Genomic DNA, 22,794 nt, shown 5'->3' with positions numbered 1-22,794 from the left:
TGCTGAAGCATTAAGAGTTCCTTTCATTGGAACTAAGGGGCCGAGCCCAACTCCTGAAAAACAACCCCACACCATAATCCCCCCTCCACCTAACTTAACACTAAGCACAATGCAGTCAGACGAGTACCGTTCTCCTGGCAACCGCCAAACCCAGACTCGTCCGTCGGATTGACAGACGGAGAAGCGTGATTCGTCACTCCAGAGAACACGTCTGCACTGCTCTAGAGTCCAGTGGCGGCGTGCTTTACACCACTGCATCCGACGCTTTGCATTGCGCTTGGTGATGTAAGGCTCGGATGCAGCTGCTCGGCCATGGAAACCCATTCCATGAAGCTCTCTACGCTCTGTTCTTGAGCTAATCTGAAGGCCACATAAAGTTTGGAGGTCTGTAGCGATCGACTCTGCAGAAAGTCGGCGACCTCTGCGCACTATATGCCTCAGCAGACGCTGACCCCGCTCTGTTATTTTACGTGGTACCACTTCATGGCTGAGTTGCTGTCGTTCCCAATCGCTTCCACTTTGTTATAATACCACTGACAGTCGACTGTGGAATATTTAGTAGCAAGGAAATTTCACGACTGGACTTGTTGCACAGGTGGCATCCTATCACGGTACCACGCTGGAATTCACTGAGCTCATGAGAGCGACCCATTCTTTCATAAATGTTTGTAGAAGCAGTCTGCATGCCTAGGTGCTTGGTTTTATACACCTGAATTCAGCGATTTGGATGTGAGTGAATACTTTGTGAGTGAATACTTTTGGCAATATAGTGTATAATTTCAAAAGGTCTCACTTTCTCACTGTTAGTCATAGTTCCAAACTCTAACATGCTTTGATTACTTGTTACAAAAGGTTTCTGGTGTTGGAATTGGTAAAAATGTTATGAAAAGATGAACAATTAAAAAAAATAATTAAAATAAAAAGAAACAATTGGTTAAAAAACATTACTTACTAGAATTCTTAATACACTTATAGGACACAGACAGGTACTTTTTAGTGCCATTGCAAAGATCCGTAAAATCAGTGCTTGATGCATACAGACTGCACGACATCTGGTTATTACATCTTTAAACAAAAAAAGACATCACATTTAAAAAATGTTTGTCTAGTAGTAAATTAATTATGCTAAATAATAATAATAATAATAATAAAAACATACAGTTTGGCAACGCTGTCATTCGCGTTAAAGAAGCATTGGTTGTTTTGGTTCAAATTGCTATCCAGTCCATTTATACAGATTGAGGGATTAGTGCGTCCATACATAGCACTGATGATGGTGATAGTATTGTTTCCTGCACAGAGATACAGATGACCATGTTAATACCAAGTGTAATATTGCATGCAATAAAACTAGCATTGAGCTAACTCTAAGAAAGCAGTTCTTACCACAATCAATGGTGTTGATGGTGCCCTCACAGATCACTTTATTTTCTGAAGGTAAAAGAAAACAACTAAATGTGTTACACTTTTACCACCATGTATATTGGAGCTACAGCTATTTATAAGATGATACAGCATTATGGCAGTTATGATAAGAATATGATTTTAAAAAAGAGTTCAGTGATTTCCAGTCGTAAGTAGTTCCTCAAATTCTGAGAGCTGAGAGCATTCTTGGACCGATCCAACACTAGGACAAATCATCTACTTGCCTGTCATGTTTAAATCCATGAATGTATATTTGTGAATACTATGGAGCTGGATTTGTTTGGTTATTGAGGTAACTGTTACTAGATAAAAAGATACATAATTTATCTATTAAGGGAAATTACTGGTCTACTAGAAGAAGAACTAATACAAATACACATAAAAGTGCAAATTGTGCATCTGGCTTTATAATAATAATAATAATAGGAGCACTAGGGTATCTTCTTATAAACAATATATATATATTAATCTACGAATTTAATTGGTTCCGAAGGGCTGTTCTTAAGTCAAAATGTTCGTATGTTAAACCTATTTTTCCCATAAGAAATAATGTAAATAGAATTAATCTGTGCCAGACCTCCCACACCACCCCCTTACCTAACCTTTCTAATGTCTTAAATGGTCTTTTTTGTTATAAATACAAGTATATTTTCCCTTAAACTTAAATTATAGAATAGACATTCCTGTAATAAACAATAATAAACAAAAATATACAGTAGTACTGTACATGAAACACATACATCACATTTCATACACCATAATACACCATCACATACACCATAATACATTTTCTTCTTTTTTGTATAAAATGTATCCACCAGAAACACCAGTAACTCTCATATTTCTTTATTATTTCCTTCTTTATTTCAATAGTGTTGTATTTTGTAGGTGTAAAGAATACTTTACTCAGCCAAATTCCTTCTTCTCTCTCACTCACTGTCCCCTCTGTCTGATACACAGTGACAGCTACTTGCAGGAGTAATTATACAACAACAAATGTAATGTTTCTCAGCTCTGCACTCTCTCTGCACCTTATTTGGGGACATTTTAATATTGAAAACATCGGAAAAACACCGTCCGCTGTCCGAATGTTCCCTCACTGTATATACATATATAGAGAGAGACGCTCGGAGTCAACTTGTTCGTGACGTCACGTGTTTCGCGAATTTCGGTTCGTAATACGAAATTTGTTCGTACGTTAAGTTGAAAAAGATCGTTCGTAACCCGAAATGTTCGTATGGTAAATCGTTCGTAACTTAAGGATTGACTGTATACATATAGAATTAAAGTTAAAGATATCATTATACATACTAATATAGGCAATATACGGGTTATATGTATAAATATATACAATAGGATCAATGATATACATTCTGTTTTAGCTAAAAAAATAAGCTTCATTACCATTTTTTTAATGTACCATTAAAGAAATGCTGTTTTATGTTTGACTCAGATCAATTATCAATTTTTGTGCTTATATTTTGGATTGCTATTAAAGCTTGTATATGGATGCTGGTAGCCTAGTGTTTGAACCCTGGCTCTGCAATGCTGCCACTGTTGGACCCCTGAGCAAGGCTCTAACCCTTTCGGATCCAGACTGCCCCTGCCTACTCACCACAGCTTCCAAAGTAAAGAATTTTATTGTACATACATATATGGGTATACACCAACCAGGCATAACATTATGACCACTGACAGGTAAAGTAAACAACACTGATTCACGTCACCTGTTAGTAAGTGGGATATATTTGGCACCAAGTGAACATTTTATCCTCAAAGTTGATGTGTTAGAAGCAGGAAAAATGGGCGAGCGTAAGGATTTGAGCGAGTTTGACAAGGGCCAAATTGTGATGACTAGACGACTGGGTCAGAGCATCTCCAAAACTGCAGCTCTTGTGGGGTGTTCCCGGTCTGCAGTGGTCAGTATCTATCAAACGTGGTCCAAGGAAGGAACAATGGTAAACAGGTGATAGGGTCATGGAGGCCCCACCTCGCAAGTTACAGGAGTTAAAGGATCTGCTGCTAACATCTTGGTGCCAGATATCACAGCACACCTTCAGGGGTCTAGTGGAGTCCATGCCTCAATGGGTCAGGGTTGTTTTGGCAGCAAAAGGGGGACCAACACAATATTAGGAATGTTATGCCTCATCGATGTATGTGTATATATATCATCATATATATCATCTTTTTACAAAGGAAACTGTGTGATAGGAAACATGATTTATGGTTTAGCTTTGTTACGTTACACTGTAGCAACTTACGTCCAGAGATGCAGGTGTAATTAGTGTTGATGTAGTCGTAGTCGTCAGTGGCATTACATAGGTCCTTTCTAAAGAAATCTGCTGTAAACTCGCATTCTTTCTGACCGTTGCATCTGTTCGAAGGGAGACAAATTAAGAAAAATCTTTTAGCGGGGTGGTTATAGTGCTGGGTTACGTGAATCTATTCAATTCAATTTTATTTTTAAACACTTGTTTCAGTACAGCACGGTGGCTTGGTGGGGAACACTGTCATAGACCCTGAACAAGGTGCCAATACGTCACAGGGCATCTCACACTCCTCCTGGTTTCTACACACACTGTCCATTTTATCAGCTCCACTTACCATATAGAAGCACTTTGTAGTTCTACAATTACAGACTGTAGTCCATCTATTTATCTACATACTTTTTAGCCTGCTATCACCCTGTTCTTTAATGGCCAGGACCCCCACATGACCACCACAGAGCAGGTATTACTTAGGTGGTGGATGATTCTCAGCACTGCAGTGACACTGACATGGTGGTGGTGTGTTAGTGTGTGTTGTGCTGGTATGAGTGGATCAGACACAGCAGCGCTGCTGGAGTTTTTAACTATTGTGTCCACTCACTGTCCACTTTATTAGACACTTCTACCTAGTTGGTCCACCTTGTAAATGTAAAGTCAGAGACGATCGGTCATCTATTGCTGCTGTTTGAGTTGGTCATCTTCTAGACCTTCATCAGTGGTCACAGGACACTGCCCATGGGGCGCTGTTGGCTGGATATATTTTTGGTTGGTGGACTATTCTCAGTCCAGCAGTGACAGTGAGGTGTTTAAAAACTCCAGCAGTGCAGCTGTGTCTTATCCACTCATAACAGCACAACACACACTAACACACCACCACCATGTCAGTGTCACTGCAGTGCTGGGAATGATCCACCACCTAAATAATACCTGCTCTGTAGTGGTCCTGGGAGAGTCCTGACCACTGAAGAACAGCATGAAAGATAGATGGGCTACAGTCAGTAATTGTAGAACTAAAGTGCTTCTATATGGTAAGTGAAGCCGATAAAATGGACGATGTGTGTAGAAACAAGGAGGTGGTTTTAATGTTATGGCTGATCAATGTATAGTGAAGCTAATGAAGTATGTGAAAAAAAGGATTTGCATTTCTCAGTGTATTGGAGATTTAAAGACAGAAACACTATACCTCTCTGAGACCTGGCTGTTTAATGTTTTGGTACAGCCGTTATGGATTTGATCAGAAGACACACTGGTATTACAGAAGCTTGTGTTCGTGCGGGCGTATAAGGAGTTCTGAATGTTTATCACTGTGCCATCTGCAGCTGTAAAAATATGAGTAAAAAGAGTTTGGTCAGTTAAAACAGTAATTAAACCAGATCCATGTTTGGATAAACATAAAGAACTATTTTTATATAAAAATCAGGCACATAAATTAATTTGGACTTACCACAAAAGAGACGCTGGACGTTTCCATCACAGGTGATTACATTTTCTATAAAAATAGAATTTAAACATTAAATATGAATATGCAGCTATCAAGTATTCATACATTAATACCCTTTAGCTACTCATACATTAATATGTTGATCATTGATATTTAATTACTTGTAATTACTGTTTGGTAGCTATTAACTATTCATACATTAATATGTCAAGTGTAGGTTATTTAATTACTAGTGATTACTGGATAGTAGCTATTGTAAGTGTAGGTTATTTAATTACTAGTGATAACTGTTTAATAGCTATTAACTAATTATACATTAATATGTTAAGTGTAGGTTATTTAATTACTAATGATTACTTGTTAGTAGCTAGTAACTATTCATACATTAACATGTTAGGTGTAAGTTATTTAATTACTAGTGATTACTTGTTAGTAACTATTAACTACACATACATTAATATGTTAGATGTATGATTACTAGTGATTACTGGTTAGCTGCTATTAACTATTCATACATTAGTATGTTAAATGTAGGTTATTTAATTACTAGTAATTACTGTTTAAAAGCTATTAACTATTCATACATGAGTATGTTAAGTGTAGGTTAGTTAATTACTAGTGATTACTGGTTAGCTGTTATTAACTATTCATACATGAGTATGTTAAGTGTAGGTTAGTTAATTACTAGTAATAACTGTTTAATAGCTATTAACTATTCATACATGAGTATGTTAAGTGTAGGTTATTTAATTACTGGTTATTACTGTTTAATAGCAATTAACTATTCATACATGAGTAGGTTAAGTGTAGGTTATTTCATTTCTAGTAATAACTGTTTAATAGCTATTAACTATTCATACATGAGTATGTTAAGTGTAGGTTATTTAATTACTCGTTATTACTGGTTAATAACTATTAACTATTCATACATGAGTATGTTAGGAGTAGGTTATTTAATTACTAGTAATTACTGTTTAATAGCTAGTGACAATTCATACATGAGCATGTTAAGTGTAGGTTATTTAATTACTAGTAATTACTGTTTAATAGCTAGTAACTATTCATACATGAGCATGTTAAGTGTAGATTATTTAAATACTGGTTATTATTGTTTAATAGCTAATAACTATTCATACATGAGTATGTTAAGTATTACTGGTTATTATTGTTTAATAGCTTTTAACTATTTATACATGAGTATGTTAAGTGGAGGTTATTTAATTACTGGTTATTATTGTTTAATAGCTATGAACTATTTATACATGAGTATGTTAAGTGGAGGTTATTTAATTACTGGTTATTATTGTTTAATAGCTATTAACTATTTATACATGATTATGTTAAGTGTGGGTTATTAAATTATTGGTTATTACTGTTTAATAGCTATTAACAATTCATACATGAGTATGTTAAGTGTAGGTTATTTCATTACTAGTAATTACTGTTTAATAGCTAGTAACTATTCATACATGAGTATGTTAAGTGTAGGTTTTTTAATTACTAGTAATTACTGTTTAATAGCTAGTAACTATTCATACACGAGTATGTTCAGTGTAGGCTATTAAATGACTGGTTATTATTGTTTAATAGCTATTAACTATTTATACATGAGTATGTTAAGTGTAGGTTATTTAATTAATAGTGATTACTGTTTAATAGCTAGTAACTATTCATACATGAGTATGTTAAGTGTAGGTAATTTAATTATTGGTTATTATTGTTTAGTAGCTATTAACTATTCATACATTAGTATGTTAAGTGTGAGTTATTTAATTACTGGCGATTACTGTTGAATAGCTATTAACTATTTATACATGAGTATGTTAAGTGTAGGTTATTTAATTATTGGTTATTATTGTCTAATAGCTATTAACTATTTATACATGAGTATGTTAAGTGTAGGTTATTTAATTATTGGTTATTATTGTCTAATAGCTATTAACTATTCATACATGAGTATGTTAAGTGTAGGTTATTTAATTACTCGTTATTACTGGTTAATAACTATTAACTATTCATACATAAGTATGTTAGGAGTAGGTTATTTAATTACTAGTAATTACTGTTTAATAGCTAGTGACAATTCATACATGAGCATGTTAAGTGTAGGTTATTTAATTACTAGTAATTACTGTTTAATAGCTAGTAACTATTCATACATGAGCATGTTAAGTGTAGATTATTTAAATACTGGTTATTATTGTTTAATAGCTAATAACTATTCATACATGAGTATGTTAAGTATTACTGGTTATTATTGTTTAATAGCTTTTAACTATTTATACATGAGTATGTTAAGTGGAGGTTATTTAATTACTGGTTATTATTGTTTAATAGCTATGAACTATTTATACATGAGTATGTTAAGTGGAGGTTATTTAATTACTGGTTATTATTGTTTAATAGCTATTAACTATTTATACATGATTATGTTAAGTGTGGGTTATTAAATTATTGGTTATTACTGTTTAATAGCTATTAACAATTCATACATGAGTATGTTAAGTGTAGGTTATTTCATTACTAGTAATTACTGTTTAATAGCTAGTAACTATTCATACATGAGTATGTTAAGTGTAGGTTTTTTAATTACTAGTAATTACTGTTTAATAGCTAGTAACTATTCATACATGAGTATGTTAAGTGTAGGTTATTTAATTACTAGTAATTACTGTTTAATAGCTAGTAACTATTCATACATGAGTATGTTAAGTGTAGGTTTTTTAATTACTAGTAATTACTGTTTAATAGCTAGTAACTATTCATACACGAGTATGTTCAGTGTAGGCTATTAAATGACTGGTTATTATTGTTTAATAGCTATTAACTATTTATACATGAGTATGTTAAGTGTAGGTTATTTAATTAATAGTGATTACTGTTTAATAGCTAGTAACTATTCATACATGAGTATGTTAAGTGTAGGTAATTTAATTATTGGTTATTATTGTTTAGTAGCTATTAACTATTCATACATTAGTATGTTAAGTGTGAGTTATTTAATTACTGGCGATTACTGTTGAATAGCTATTAACTATTTATACATGAGTATGTTAAGTGTAGGTTATTTAATTATTGGTTATTATTGTCTAATAGCTATTAACTATTTATACATGAGTATGTTAAGTGTAGGTTATTTAATTACTGATTATTATTGTCTAATAGCTATTAACTATTCATACATGAGTATGTTAAGTGTAGGTTATTTAATTACTGATTATTATTGTCTAATAGCTATTAACTATTCATACATGAGTATGTTAAGTGTAGGTTATTTAATTATTGGTTATTATTGTCTAATAGCTATTAACTATTCATACATGAGTATGTTAAGTGTAGGTTATTTAATTACTGGTTATTATTGTCTAATAGCTATTAACTATTCATACATGAGTATGTTAAGTGTAGGTTATTTAATTACTGATTATTATTGTCTAATAGCTATTAACTATTCATACATGAGTATGTTAAGTGTAGGTTATTTAATTACTGGTTATTATTGTCTAATAGCTATTAACTATTCATACATTAGTATGTTAAGTGTAGGTTTTTTAATTACTGGTTATTATTGTCTAATAGCTATTAACTATTCATACATGAGTATGTTAAGTGTAGGTTATTTAATTACTGGTTATTATTGTTTAATAGCTTTTAACTAATCATACATGAGTATGTTAAGTGTAGGTTATTTAATTACTGGTTATTATTGTCTAATAGCTATTAACTATTCATACATGAGTATGTTAAGTGTAGGTTATTTAATTACTGGTTATTATTGTCTAATAGCTATTAACTATTCATACATGAGTATGTTAAGTGTAGGTTATTTAATTACTGGTTATTATTGTCTAATAGCTATTAACTATTCATACATGAGTATGTTAAGTGTAGGTTATTTAATTACTGGTTATTATTGTCTAATAGCTATTAACTATTCATACATGAGTATGTTAATTGTAGGTTATTTAATTACTGGTTATTATTGTCTAATAGCTATTAAATATTCATACATGAGTATGTTAAGTGGAGGTTATTTAATTACTGGTTATTATTGTTTAATAGCTATTAACTTTTCATACATGAGTATGTTAAGTGTAGGTTATTTAATGACTGGTTATTATTGTCTAATAGCTATTAACTATTCATACATGAGTATGTTAAGTGTAGGTTATTTAATTACTGGTTATTATTGTTTAGTAGCTATTAACTATTCATACATTAGTATGTTAAGTGCAGGTTATTTAATTACTGGTTATTATTGTTTAACAGCTTTTAACTATTCATACATTAGTATGTTAAGTGCAGGTTATTTAATTACTGGCGATCACTGTTTAATAGCTATTAACTATTCATACATGAGTATGTTAAGAGTAGGTTTTATAATTACTAGTAATTACTGTTTAATAGCTAGTAACTATTCATACATGAGTATGTTCAGTGTAGGTTTTATAATTACTAGTAATTACTGTTTAATAGCTAGTAACTATTCATACATGAGTATGTTAAGTGGAGGTTATTAAATTACTGGTTATTATTGTTTAATAGCTAATACAGTGTATCACAAAAGTGAGTACACCCCTCACATTTCTGCAAATATTTCATTATATCTTTTCATGGGACAACACTATAGACATGAAACTTGGATATAACTTAGAGTAGTCAGTGTACAGCTTGTATAGCAGTGTAGATTTACTGTCTTCTGAAAATAACTCAACACACAGCCATTAATGTCTAAATAGCTGGCAACATAAGTGAGTACACCCCACAGTGAACATGTCCAAATTGTGCCCAAATGTGTCGTTGTCCCTCCCTGGTGTCATGTGTCAAGGTCCCAGGTGTAAATGGGGAGCAGGGCTGTTAAATTTGGTGTTTTGGGTACAATTCTCTCATACTGGCCACTGGATATTCAACATGGCACCTCATGGCAAAGAACTCTCTGAGGATGTGAGAAATAGAATTGTTGCTCTCCACAAAGATGGCCTGGGCTATAAGAAGATTGCTAACACCCTGAAACTGAGCTACAGCATGGTGGCCAAGGTCATACAGCGGTTTTCCAGGACAGGTTCCACTCGGAACAGGCTTCGCCAGGGCCGACCAAAGAAGTTGAGTCCACGTGTTCGGCGTCATATCCAGAGGTTGGCTTTAAAAAATAGACACATGAGTGCTGCCAGCATTGCTGCAGAGGTTGAAGACGTGGGAGGTCGGCCTGTCAGTGCTCAGACCATACGCCGCACACTGCATCAACTCGGTAAAGAATGCATGGTCGTCATCCCAGAAGGAAGCTGACGCACAAGAAAGCCCGCAAACAGTTTGCTGAAGACAAGCAGTCCAAGAACATGGATTACTGGAATGCCCTGTGGTCTGACGAGACCAAGATAAACTTGTTTGGCTCAGATGGTGTCCAGCATGTGTGGCGGCGCCCTGGTGAGAAGTACCAAGACAACTGTATCTTGCCTACAGTCAAGCATGGTGGTGGTAGCATCATGGTCTTGGGCTGCATGAGTGTTGCTGGCACTGGGGAGCTGCAGTTCATTGAGGGAAACATGAATTCCAACATGTACTGTGACATTCTGAAACAGAGCATGATCCCCTCCCTTCGAAAACTGGGCCTCACGGCAGTTTTCCAACAGGATAACGGCCCCAAACACAACCTTCAAGATGACAACTGCCTTGCTGAGGAAGCTGAAGGTAAAGGTGATGGACTAAACCCAATTGAGCACCTGTGGCGCATCCTCAAGTGGAAGGTGGAGTTCAAGGTGTCTAACATCCACCAGCTCCGTGATGTCATCATGGAGGAGTGGAAGAGGATTCCAGTAGCAACCTGTGCAGCTCTGGTGAATTCCATGCCCAGGAGGGTTAAGGCAGTGCTGGATAATAATGGTGGTCACACAAAATATTGACACTTTGGGCACAATTTGGACATGTTCACTGTGGGGTGTACTCACTTATGTTGCCAGCCATTTAGACATTAAGGGATGTGTGTTGAGTTATTTTCAGAAGACAGTAAATCTACACTGCTATACAAGTTGTACACTGACTACTCTAAGTTATATCCAAGTTTTATTTCTATAGTGTTGTCCCATGAAAAGATATAATGAAATATTTGCAGAAATGTGAGGGGTGTACTCACTTTTGTGATACACTGTAACTATTCACACATGAGTATGTTAAGTGCAGGTATTATTACTGGTTATTATTGTTTAGTAGCTATTAACTATTCATACATGAGGATTTTAAGTGTAGGTTATTTAATTACTGGTTATTATATTGTTTAGTAGCTATTAACTATTTATATATAAGTATGTTAAGTGTAGGTTATTTCATTACTAGTGATTACTGTTTAATAGCTAGTAACTATTTATACATTAGTATGTTAAGTGTAGGTTATTTCATTACTAGTGATGTGTGTGTGGTAATTACCTGCAGAAATGAGCAAGCAAGAAGCTGCAACAAGCACTGTAAGTAAAAAAAAAAAATACATTACAACAAATCCTACCTCTATTTTCCATCAAAAAAGCAATTAAAAAACCAGTTCACTTATATTTAGTATTTCAAAAGCAAAACAAAGTAGACATTCATACTTCTCTTATTTTTATATGCAAATTAGACATTAATGTAAAAACTTACAGCTGAATAAAGTGAGCCTCAGAAACATCGTTATGGAGCTGAATAAGCCAAAAGTCGAGAGAGTCGGAGATGAAGTGACGGCCCTGTTAAAATGATCTGTATTTTAGTAACAGTTAATGAGTCATGACATGGGAATTCATGGAGACTGAAATAAAGTATAACACAGTTTGGCAAGACAAGCTGCTCCCTTGCACCACCCACTTGACGTGTCTTGGATCATAAGTCGTGCTGGTAATGCGTACATGGGTGTGCACGCAGGCATGATTTTATCTTTTTGCTTCAGACCTTATAAAAACATTGGAATTTAACTGGCCAGTGTTTTATGATCATTTTAATAACGTCTTGTGCGTAATTTCTCATATACACCGATCAGCCATAACATTAAAACCACCTCCTTGTTTATACACTCACTGTCCATTTTATCAGCTCCACTTACCATAGGAGCACTTACTGACTGTAGTACAACTATTTTTCTGCATGCTTTGTTAGCCCCCTTTCATGCTGTTCTTCAATGGTCAGGACCCCCACAGGACCACTACAGAGTAGGTATTATTTGGGCAGTGGATCATTCTCAGCTCTGCAGTTAGTGTGTGTTGTGCTGGTATGAGTGGATAAGACACAGCAGCGCTGCTGGAGTTTTTAAACACCTCACTGTCACTGCTGGTCTACTGAGAATAGTCCACCAACCAAAAATATCCAGCCAACAGTCCTTTGTGGGAAGCGTCCTGTGACCACTGATGAAGGTCTAGAAGATGACCAACTCAAACAGCAGCAATAGATGAGCAATTGTCTCTGACTTTACATCTACAAGGTGGACCAACTAGGTAGGAGTGTCTAATAGAGTGAACAGTGAGTGGACACGGTATTTAAAAACTCCAGCAGCGCTGCTGTGTCTGATCCACTCATACCAGCACAACACACACTAACACACCACCATCATGTCAGTGTCACTGCAGTGCTGAGAATGACCCACCATCTAAATAATACCTGCTCTGTGGTGGTCCTGTGGGGGTCCTGACCATTGAAGAACAGGGTGAAAGCAGGTTAAAAAGTATGTAGAGAAATAGATGGACTACAGTCAGTAATTGTAGAACTACAAAGTGCTTCTATATGGTAAGTGGAGCTGATAAAATGGACAGAGTGTAGAAACAAGGAGGTGGTTTTAATGTTATAGCTGATCAGTGTGTATAGCCACTGTCTTTTATGCTCTCAATCTATCCCTGTCAGTGAACTCTGTTAGTTGCCCTGTGTTATTTTAAAATCATAGCTAATTCATGCTTATTAACAATTAAATTAACCTGATGGAATCACAGTCACTTCAAGCTGCTTTTTTATGCTTTTTAATTTCTATTACTATGTTGACGACACACTGTTACATGGATACCTTCTGCCTTGACGTTGTTGTTCGCTATGTTACTTGTCACACCCTCATGTCTGAATGAAGTTAAAACGAATTCCTGCCTGTCATAACCCAGATGTATTCACTGACATCTTCAACATCTCCCTGAGCAGCGCCATCGTTCCAACATGCCTCAAGACGACCACCATCGTACCCGTGCCAAAGAAGTCATCTGTGTCATGCTTCAACGACTATCGTCCCGTAGCACTCACGCCTATCATCATGAAGTGCTTCGAGAAACTAGTCATGAGGCATATTAAGACCCTACTGCCTCCCACCATGGACCCACTGCAGTTTGTGTACCGTCCTAACCGCTCAACGGATGACGCCATATCCACTACACTCCACCTGGCTTCTACACACCTGGACAGAAAGAACACTTACGTCAGGATGCTGTTCATAGACTTTAGCTCAGCATTCAACACCATCATTCCTCAGCATCTGAACACCTCTCAGAAAGCTGAGCACGCTGGGCCTGAACACCTCTCTCTGCAACTGGATCCTGGATTTCTTGACTGAGAGACCTCAGTCCGTCCGGATCGGTAAGAACACCTCCAGCACCACCACACTGAGCACCGGCGCTCCCCAAGGCTGTGTGCTCAGTTCACTGCTGTTTACCCTGCTTACGCACGACTGTACAGCAATGCACAGCTCGAATTCCATCGTTAAGTTTGCAGACGACACAACTGTGGTGGGACTCATCAGCAACAACGATGAGTCAGCGTACAGAGAGGAGGTACAACATCTAACGAACTGGTGCCAAGTCAACAACCTGTCTCTGAATGTGGATAAAACCAAAGAGATGGTCATTGACTTTAGAAAGAAACTAAGGGACCACTCCCCACTGCACATCGACGGCTCATCTGTTGAGATCGTCAAGAGCACCAAATTTCTCGGTGTTCATCTGGAGGAGAATCTCACCTGGACCCTTAACACCAGTTCCATCACCAAGAAAGCCCAGCAGCGTCTCTACTTTTTGAGAAGACTGAGGAAAGCTCATCTGCCACCCCCCATTCTCACCACGTTCTACAGAGGAACAATCGAGAGCATCCTGAGCGGCTGCATCACTGTCTGGTTCGGAAATTGTACTGCGTCGGACCGCAAGACTCTCCAGCGAGTAGTGAGGACAGCTGAAAAGATCATCGGGGTCGCTCTTCCATCTCCCACGGACATTTTTAACACCCGCTGCATCCGCAAAGCTCTCAGCATTGTGGACGATCCAACACATCCATCACATGGACTTTTTACTTTGCTCCCGTCTGGGAGACGATACCGCAGCATCCGGACTAACACAACCAGACTGTGTAACAGTTTTATCCCTCAAGCAATCAGACTCCTAAACTCAGTACTGTAACAATTTCCTCCGGAAATTTTCTGCTGCCACACACTGATCTGTATTGACTATGTTACTTGCATTTTTGACTATGTTACTTTTATGTTACTATTTTTGCACACCTCCTGGAAATGCACAATAATTTCTGCACCTTACTTGTATTTTGCACCTTATTTACTTTTTAGGCACCTTATCTGCATTGCCAATTTTACGCTGCTAATGTACAACATGTCACTACCTCATGAACCATTGTACCATCTATTCACCATCATGTACTAACACTTGTCTTTAGTCCTGTCTTCTAATTACTTGTTTAGATTAGGGATAATTAGGAATATCTTTTGTAGTTATTTATTATAGGATTTTTTGTATTATTGTTGTATTTGCACTGTTTTGTATTGTCTTGCACTTTTTGTACCGTGTTACACCGTGATCCTAGAGGAACGCTGTTTCGTTTCAATATGTACTTGTATGTAGCTGAAATGACAATAAAACCTCTCTGACTCTGACTCTCTGAATTCAGCTTATAACAAGTTCAACAAGGACATGTAAAGACATTGTTTGAATTATGGGAAGGATCGAAGTGGGATAAATGCTAGGTATTTAATAATGGACCCCCCAAAAGAGGTAAAATCAGTGGGTCGTTAGTAAGCTAAATTGTAACGTCAAGCAAAAGTAGCTGGGGGGGTGGGGGTCGTATTTAATACTAATTAATACTTAGACTCCTCAAAAAAAACTGGTAAAAACAACAATTCTGGGTTTAAACTGTCATGTCAGGCAAAACTTAGGGGGGTCCAATGGGGGGGGGGGGGGTCTGACCCCTCTCAGTGGATATTTGCACCCCCATAAAGAAGTAAAAACAACAGTTGGTGGGTGGGAGGGTAGGTCTGACCCTCCTAGTTAATACTTGGACCGCCAAAAAACAGGTAAAGACAATAGTTGGGGTTGAGTTGTTAGTTGTTAGTAAACTGTAACTTCTAACTTCAGGCAGAACTTAGGGGGGTCAGAGCCCCCCAATTAATACTTGGACCCCACAAAAAGAGGTAAAAACAACAGTCGGTGGTCATTAGTTAGCTAAACTGTAACTTCTAACTTCAGGCAAAATTTAGGGGGGTCAGAGCCCCCCAATTAATACTTGGACCCCCCAAAAATAGGTAACAAAAAGAATTGGGGTGGGTTTTTAGTTAGCTAAACTGTAACTTCAGGCAAAACTTAGGGAGGTCAGACCCTCTTAATTATTACTTGGACCCCCTAACACAAGTAAAGACAACAGTTGGGGGAGGGGGGGTTAGTCAGCTAAACTCCTAATCAATACTTGGTTCAGCCCCCCCGCCCCCCCCCCCCCCCCCAAAAAAGAGGTAAAAACAACAGTGGGGGGGGGGCTGTTAGTTAGCTAAACTGTAACTTGTAACTTTAGGCAAAACTTAGGAGTGTAGGGCCCCCCAATTAATACTTGAACCCCCCCAAAAAGAGGTAAAAACAACAGTTGGGGGGGGGGGGGGAAGGGTTTCGTTAGTCAGCTAAACTGTAAACTGTAACAACTGTAACAGTAAAAACGGTTTTGTTGTACTTTTGAGTGTAACTTAGAAATTATCTGACCCTCCTAATTAATACTTGGACCCCTCCAAGAGGTCAAAACTTAGGAACTAGATGATGTCAGCATTCATTATAATGCAGTTGACAGAAAGCAATAAAGTGTAATAAACAAGCTAGACAGTTACTTACGTTAAAATGCGGTGTGTTCTCTGACTTCAGCACCTCGTCTCAATTAAGAGGCAACCAATAATAGGGTAAGGCAGCTACACCAGATGAGAAATGGTATGATCCACTTTAGGTAGGGGTGTCTGAATCCTATTCTTCCACGCCCAAATATGATATATATAAATGTATATGTACATATTTATTTATATTTATATTTATATATTTATTTATATATATATATATATATATATATATATATATATATATATATATATATATATATATATTATAATATATATATATATACAGTATATATATATATATATATATATATATATATATATATATATATATATATATATATATATATATATATATATATATATATATATATATATTAAGATGTGTTTTTCTTTAAAAAAACGTGTGGAATGTTTGATGTATCAGTTTTACTTTGGAATGTTTAATGTAACAGTTTTACTTTTTGATATAAGATGTTTTATTTGTTTCTTTGTTTCTTTATTGTAAGGTAAACATGCAAAATGTAATAAAAATAAAGGATAAAATATAAAAAAAATAAATCAGTTACACCTCAAACTATAAATGCGTTTGCCCTTTTTATATATATTTTACCACTAAAATACTCCTACAAAATTCCTACAATAATAATCACAGTAAATTAAGTGTTGTCCTATGGCGTGACATTAATTTACGGGTTGTGACATTACTTCAAATAAAATTCAGTGGCTTTTATAAAGGTTCAGTTAATTTAATCCTTATGTGGTGTTTTTAAAAACTAAAAAATTCAACCATAAATAGAAAACTGAGATATAATCTGATATAATAATATATAATATAACTGTTTTATAAGCTATAATATAAAATAATAATATAAGATACAAAATAATAAAAGAATTAATTTATAAGATATAAAATAATATAAGATAAAATAATGATATAATAATAATTATATAATTATTCAATTATTTATTTAATTTTAAAAATAATTATAGAATTATTTTATAAGATATAAATTAATATAAGATAAAATAATGATATAATTATTTTATAAAATATAAAATAATATAAGATATATTATTTTATAAAATAGTTCCACTTGTGTTATTTATCTCATGTCCTGCGCTCTTGTGCGTCTTCGTGCGCTTTTACGAGTCTTTATGCGCTTCCATGCCATCTATTCCGTGCCACTATTTGTCTCTGAGCGCCTCCTTCTGCCTGATATTACAAAACCTTTTACATACGAGGAAAAAACAAACAAACAAAAGGGTTCCTCTTTAAATAAGAACCATTTCTGTTTGGCAACAGTGGTTACATTGTTAACATGAATATACGTAGAAAATAAGCAGACCTATTTGCTATGTATTATTTAGTGGAACTGTTACTTCTGAAAACTTTATAAAGAAATGAAAACGGGGTTTACTTCACATTTAGGAATTTAATAGGGATGCCTTCTGTTTGTCCCCCACTGGAGCTGTGTCAGGCACTTACATCATTTACATTTACGGCATTTAGCAGACGTTTTTATCCAAAGTGACTTACAGTACTGTTACAGTATATTGTCTAAGCTATTAAGGGTTAAGAGCCTTGCTCAAGGGTCCAACAGTGGCAGCCTGTCAGTAATGGGACTTGAACCACCAACGTTTCAATTACTAGTCCAGTACCTTAACCACTAGGCTACAACTGCATTGAGACCATGATGTGGACCCAGGATCTGTCAGGGAGGTTTTAAACGATGAATGGGTTATTAATTTTAGTTTTATTTAATATTATTATTTTGTTTTATTATCAAAAGATGGCACAGTGGATCATCAGGTCCTGGCTTCAATCCTCCTCCACTGTCTGGGATCAATTTTGCATGTGATCCTAAATGAATGAATAAAAAAGGGTGTTGACAGAGAAGTTCTGTCAAAACTCAAGCGCTATGCTGAACAAAAGACAGATACACTTTTCCGTGGAAGTGTCCTTGTCCAGCAACAGTGCATCATGCCAAAAACAAAGTGCACACCTGTCTGGTCACACCTTTACTCAAATACACACAATTTTCTATCATACTGTGTCCTAGTTCTCTGAATAGCTGCTGTAAATCTAAAACAATAGATCCCTGCCCAGTAGGAGTCAATGTGGCTTTTATTATAGGATTGGTGTTATCTTTATAATTAGAAGGGTGGTGTGATGTACTGCCCAGTTAGCTTATTGTCCAGGAAAACTGAGAGTCCACATTTAGCCTTTAATAAAAAACACCATCATTAAGACATAGCTAAACTGTTTGTAATGCTGGTTCAGTTTGCAGTCCAGTTCAAGTAGTTTTAGCATCACGTCACGTTTTGTAATTACAGGTTCCACGTGATTCACAGGGAGGAATCAGAGCGGCCGTTTGAACGGTGACACTCCTAAACTGTATCAAGGTCGATCAAAATAGAACTGACACGTCAGAGTATATGGGTTTGTTTTGTATTTGTTGATGTAATGTACCTGTCTGCCCCTCTATACCTCAGAAGAATTACACTGCCATTCAAACACATATTCAAACACTTAAAACTATTTTAGATAGTCTCAGATCGCATGTATTGTATTGTGAATGTTTTTGTCAAATAAAAAAAAAATCAAGGCATTCGAATCCCAGCTCTGCTACCAGCTGGCTGGGCACCCACACAGACAGTGATTGGCTCATCCAATGGGTTGGATGCTAGATGAGACAATTGCGACCTCTGCTGGCGGTTCGATGGCACCTACACAGAAACGAGGGATAATGCGAATCAGTGCATGACTCTCCGTACATGGGGCTGATCCCCGTATGAACTCACCTCATGCAGGTAAAAAAAAAGGTAGTCGTTACTACACTCGTCTCGGAGGGAGTGTGTGTTAGTCACAGCTCTCCTCGGTCAGGAGTGGAGGTCGGCAGCAGTACAGAGGAAGCAAAATGCAATGAAGCAATTGGACACAACTAGATTGGGAGGAAAATTTGGGAATCTTAATTATTTTAGCAATTTACTGAAATTTTAAAAAGGAAAACGTGAAGACTAGCTTCATTTTACACAACGAACACCTCAGCAGTTTTAAACTTCTTTACAGGAACACATATTTAGCTTCTTTGTAAGGTCTAGCAGTATGGTAGAAACTGTCTACAGAACAAATAGGATTTGATAAAAGTAGGATTCTAAACAAAAACAGGATCTAATAATCATCATTTGGGCACTAAACACGCTTTACAGGTTAAATCTGCAATGCATTTGTGGTGCAGACCAGGGTTTTTCAAACCCTGAAAAATAATCATAATTAAATGAACTTGTACGCTACCGCCCCCTTGTGGAGGCTTATGATAGATCTTAAATCACATTAAGAACAAAAAGAGTAAGATGCATTGTTTGTGTTGCTTGGGTCGTGTAAAAATCATGTTCAAAATGTGGGTCGCTTGAAAAACCCTAGTGTACACCAAGTAAACAGTAGAGGCCTGAATGCACGACTGACCCCTAAAGCAAAGTGGTTGCAAGCCTGATGTGTGGGGAATGTTACAGGAACTGATACAGATGCAAGTTAGGCAAATCAAAACATTTCTGTTTTAACAAGAGTGGTCTCTTTCTGGACGACGATGATGATGATACATTTATTTTCAAGGCAGGAGAGGTAACCAAATATTTATTGTTCTGGTACAGTTCCAGAGACGTGTTGAGGACACACCAAGGTGCACTTAAACCAGGGGTGTCCAAATTTTTCTTGGAGTAAAAAAATATGCAAACATGTGCTACAGATTCATTTGTTATATTATTTTGTAATAAAGCAAATAAAATATAACGGACCGAGTCGCACACACAGCAACTTCAGTCTCGACTCGTTTCAAATGACTTGTGACTCGCACAAAATGACTTGTGGACAACAAACGTCAGCAACATTAGTATATAGATATACAGTGTATCACAAAAGTGAGTACACCCCTCACATTTCTGCAGATATTTAAGTATATCTTTTCATGGGACAACACTGACAAAATGACACTTTGACACAATGAAAAGTAGTCTGTGTGCAGCTTATATAACAGTGTAAATTTATTCTTCCCTCAAAATAACTCAATATACAGCCATTAATGTCTAAACCACCGGCAACAAAAGTGAGTACACCCCTAAGAGACTACACCCCTAAATGTCCAAATTGAGCACTGCTTGTCATTTTCCCTCCAAAATGTCATGTGACTCGTTAGTGTTACTAGGTCTCAGGTGTGCATAGGGAGCAGGTGTGTTCAATTTAGTAGTACAGCTCTCACACTCTCTCATACTGGTCACTGAAAGTTCCAACATGGCACCTCATGGCACTCTCTGCGGATCTTAAAAGACGAATTGTTGCGCTACATGAAGATGGCCAAGGCTACAAGAAGATTGCCAACACCCTGAAACTGAGCTGCAGCACAGTGGCCAAGATCATCCAGCGTTTTAAAAGAGCAGGGTCCACTCAGAACAGACCTCGCGTTGGTCGTCCAAAGAAGCTGAGTGCACGTGCTCAGCGTCACATCCAACTGCTGTCTTTGAAAGATAGGTGCAGGAGTGCTGTCAGCATTGCTGCAGAGATTGAAAAGGCGGGGGGTCAGCCTGTCAGTGCTCAGACCATACGCCGCACACTACATCAAATTGGTCTCCATGGCTGTCACCCCAGAAGGAAGCCTCTTCTGAAGTCTCTACACAAGAAAGCCCGCAAACAGTTTGCTGAAGACATGTAAACAAAGGACATGGATTACTGGAACCATGTCCTATGGTTTGATGAGACCAAGATTAATTTGTTTGGTTCAGATGGTCTCAAGCATGTGTGGCGGCAATCAGGTGAGGAGTACAAAGATAAGTGTGTCATGCCTACAGTCAAGCATGGTGGTGGGAATGCCATGGTCTGGGGCTGCATGAGTGCAGCAGGTGTTGGGGAGTTACATTTCATTGAGGGACACATGAACTCCAATATGTACTGTGAAATACTGAAGCAGAGCATGATCCCCTCCCTCCGGAAACTGGGTCGCAGGGCAGTGTTCCAGCATGATAATGACCCCAAACACACCTCTAAGACGACCACTGCTTTACTGAAGAGGCTGAGGGTAAAGGTGATGGACTGGCCAAGCATGTCTCCAGACCTAAACCCAATAGAACATCTTTGGGGCATCCTCAAGCGGAAGGTGGAGGAGCGCAAAGTCTCGAATATCCGCCAGCTCCGTGATGTCGTCATGGAGGAGTGGAAAAGCATTCCAGTGGCAACCTGTGAAGCTCTGGTAAACTCCATGCCCAGGAGAGTTAAGGCAGTTCTGGGAAATAATGGTGGCCACACAAAATATTGACACTTCAGGAACTTTTACTAAGGGGTGTACTCACTTTTGTTGCCGGTGGTTTAGACATTAATGGCTGTATATTATTTTGAGGGAAGAATAAATTTACACTGTTATATAAGCTGCACACAGACTACTTTTCATTGTGTAAAAGTGTCATTTTGTCAGTGTTGTCCCATGAAAAGATATACTTAAATATCTGCAGAAATGTGAGGGGTGTACTCACTTTTGTGATACACTGTATATGTATATATATATATATATATACACACATATACATATATGATCTGACATCTTTCTGATCGTGTCATCTTCTGCTCTCTAATAACGCTTTGGCCGTCTTAACCCGCAACGCACACAATGGCTAAATGTTCCAGCCAGCTTCCGCCGTAGTGATGAAGCGTCGCTCCCTACTCCCTACTTTGAATCGAATCTCACTTAAAATGGTGGAATACCCTACGTAGTGCACTTCACAGTAACAGATAATTGAATGGAACGCTCCTACAGAATTGGCGCTAATGGTTGAAAGAACTGCTTTCTGAACCAATCAGACCTTCTGATTGTAATTGTTAGTAAGAAATGCTGTTATCTGCATGTATTTAGTTTGCAGCATCACACAGATGATTGTCAATGAAACGCTTGATTGGCTTTCTAACGAGTTCGTGTTTTACTTCACAACCCGGGAAAAGTTTGGAGGTTTTTAATTATAAGCACATTTACAAAATAACGGATTATATTCCTAATGGGACACACGGTTATATATTTAATAGCATCTGGAAGAACATAAGCTAAGGTAAGCAGTGGTTATGAATATTTTGCTGTGTTTTGGATTTTGACCGCTGTGCCGTAATTAAAAATGACTCGTGACTCGACTCGGACTCGTATTTTGTGACTTGTGAACATCTCTGGACCTACTTGGTTACTAACAATTACACTTCCTTTTAATTCGAGTAGCTAATGATCTATTATTGACAGTACTGTGTAAAGTACGATTTTGCCAATTTCACTCACCAGTTTATAGTCCTAACGGGAAGATGATTATACTTGCTGAAATTAAACGTACCCATTTCCCTCTGAACTGAGAGAGAAAATATTCATTATAAAATAGAGAAAGTTTTAGATTTGTTTTATGCAATAGCGACACCCAGAGTTCAAACAGTTCAAGTAGTTTTTTTAAAACCTGCTTAATAGCAGGACAACCTAGTTTGGACACTCCTGATTTAAACAGCTCTGACGCCCCCTAGTGGCTCAGCACTGTAATACAACGCTTCAAGTTTATTTTTG

At 36.8% G+C, this 22,794-nt stretch overlaps 1 protein-coding gene across 1 annotated transcript; it reads right to left on the bottom strand.

Moving 5' to 3' along the window:
• Window positions 1-944: 944 nt before the first annotated feature.
• Window positions 945-3,723, bottom strand: LOC134318061 (rhamnose-binding lectin-like; the record flags this gene model as incomplete). The annotated part of the gene is made up of 4 exons (XM_062998804.1): window positions 945-1,065; window positions 1,160-1,292; window positions 1,387-1,431; window positions 3,687-3,723. Coding segments are annotated over 4 exons (336 nt in total), but the record flags the coding sequence as incomplete, so codon positions are not given.
• Between the last annotated feature and the right edge of the window lie 19,071 nt (window positions 3,724-22,794).

This window comes from Trichomycterus rosablanca, chromosome 7 (assembly GCF_030014385.1).
Source record: "Trichomycterus rosablanca isolate fTriRos1 chromosome 7, fTriRos1.hap1, whole genome shotgun sequence".
NCBI classification, from domain to species: domain Eukaryota; kingdom Metazoa; phylum Chordata; class Actinopteri; order Siluriformes; family Trichomycteridae; genus Trichomycterus; species Trichomycterus rosablanca.
This window is presented reverse-complemented; position numbering and strand designations above follow the sequence as displayed.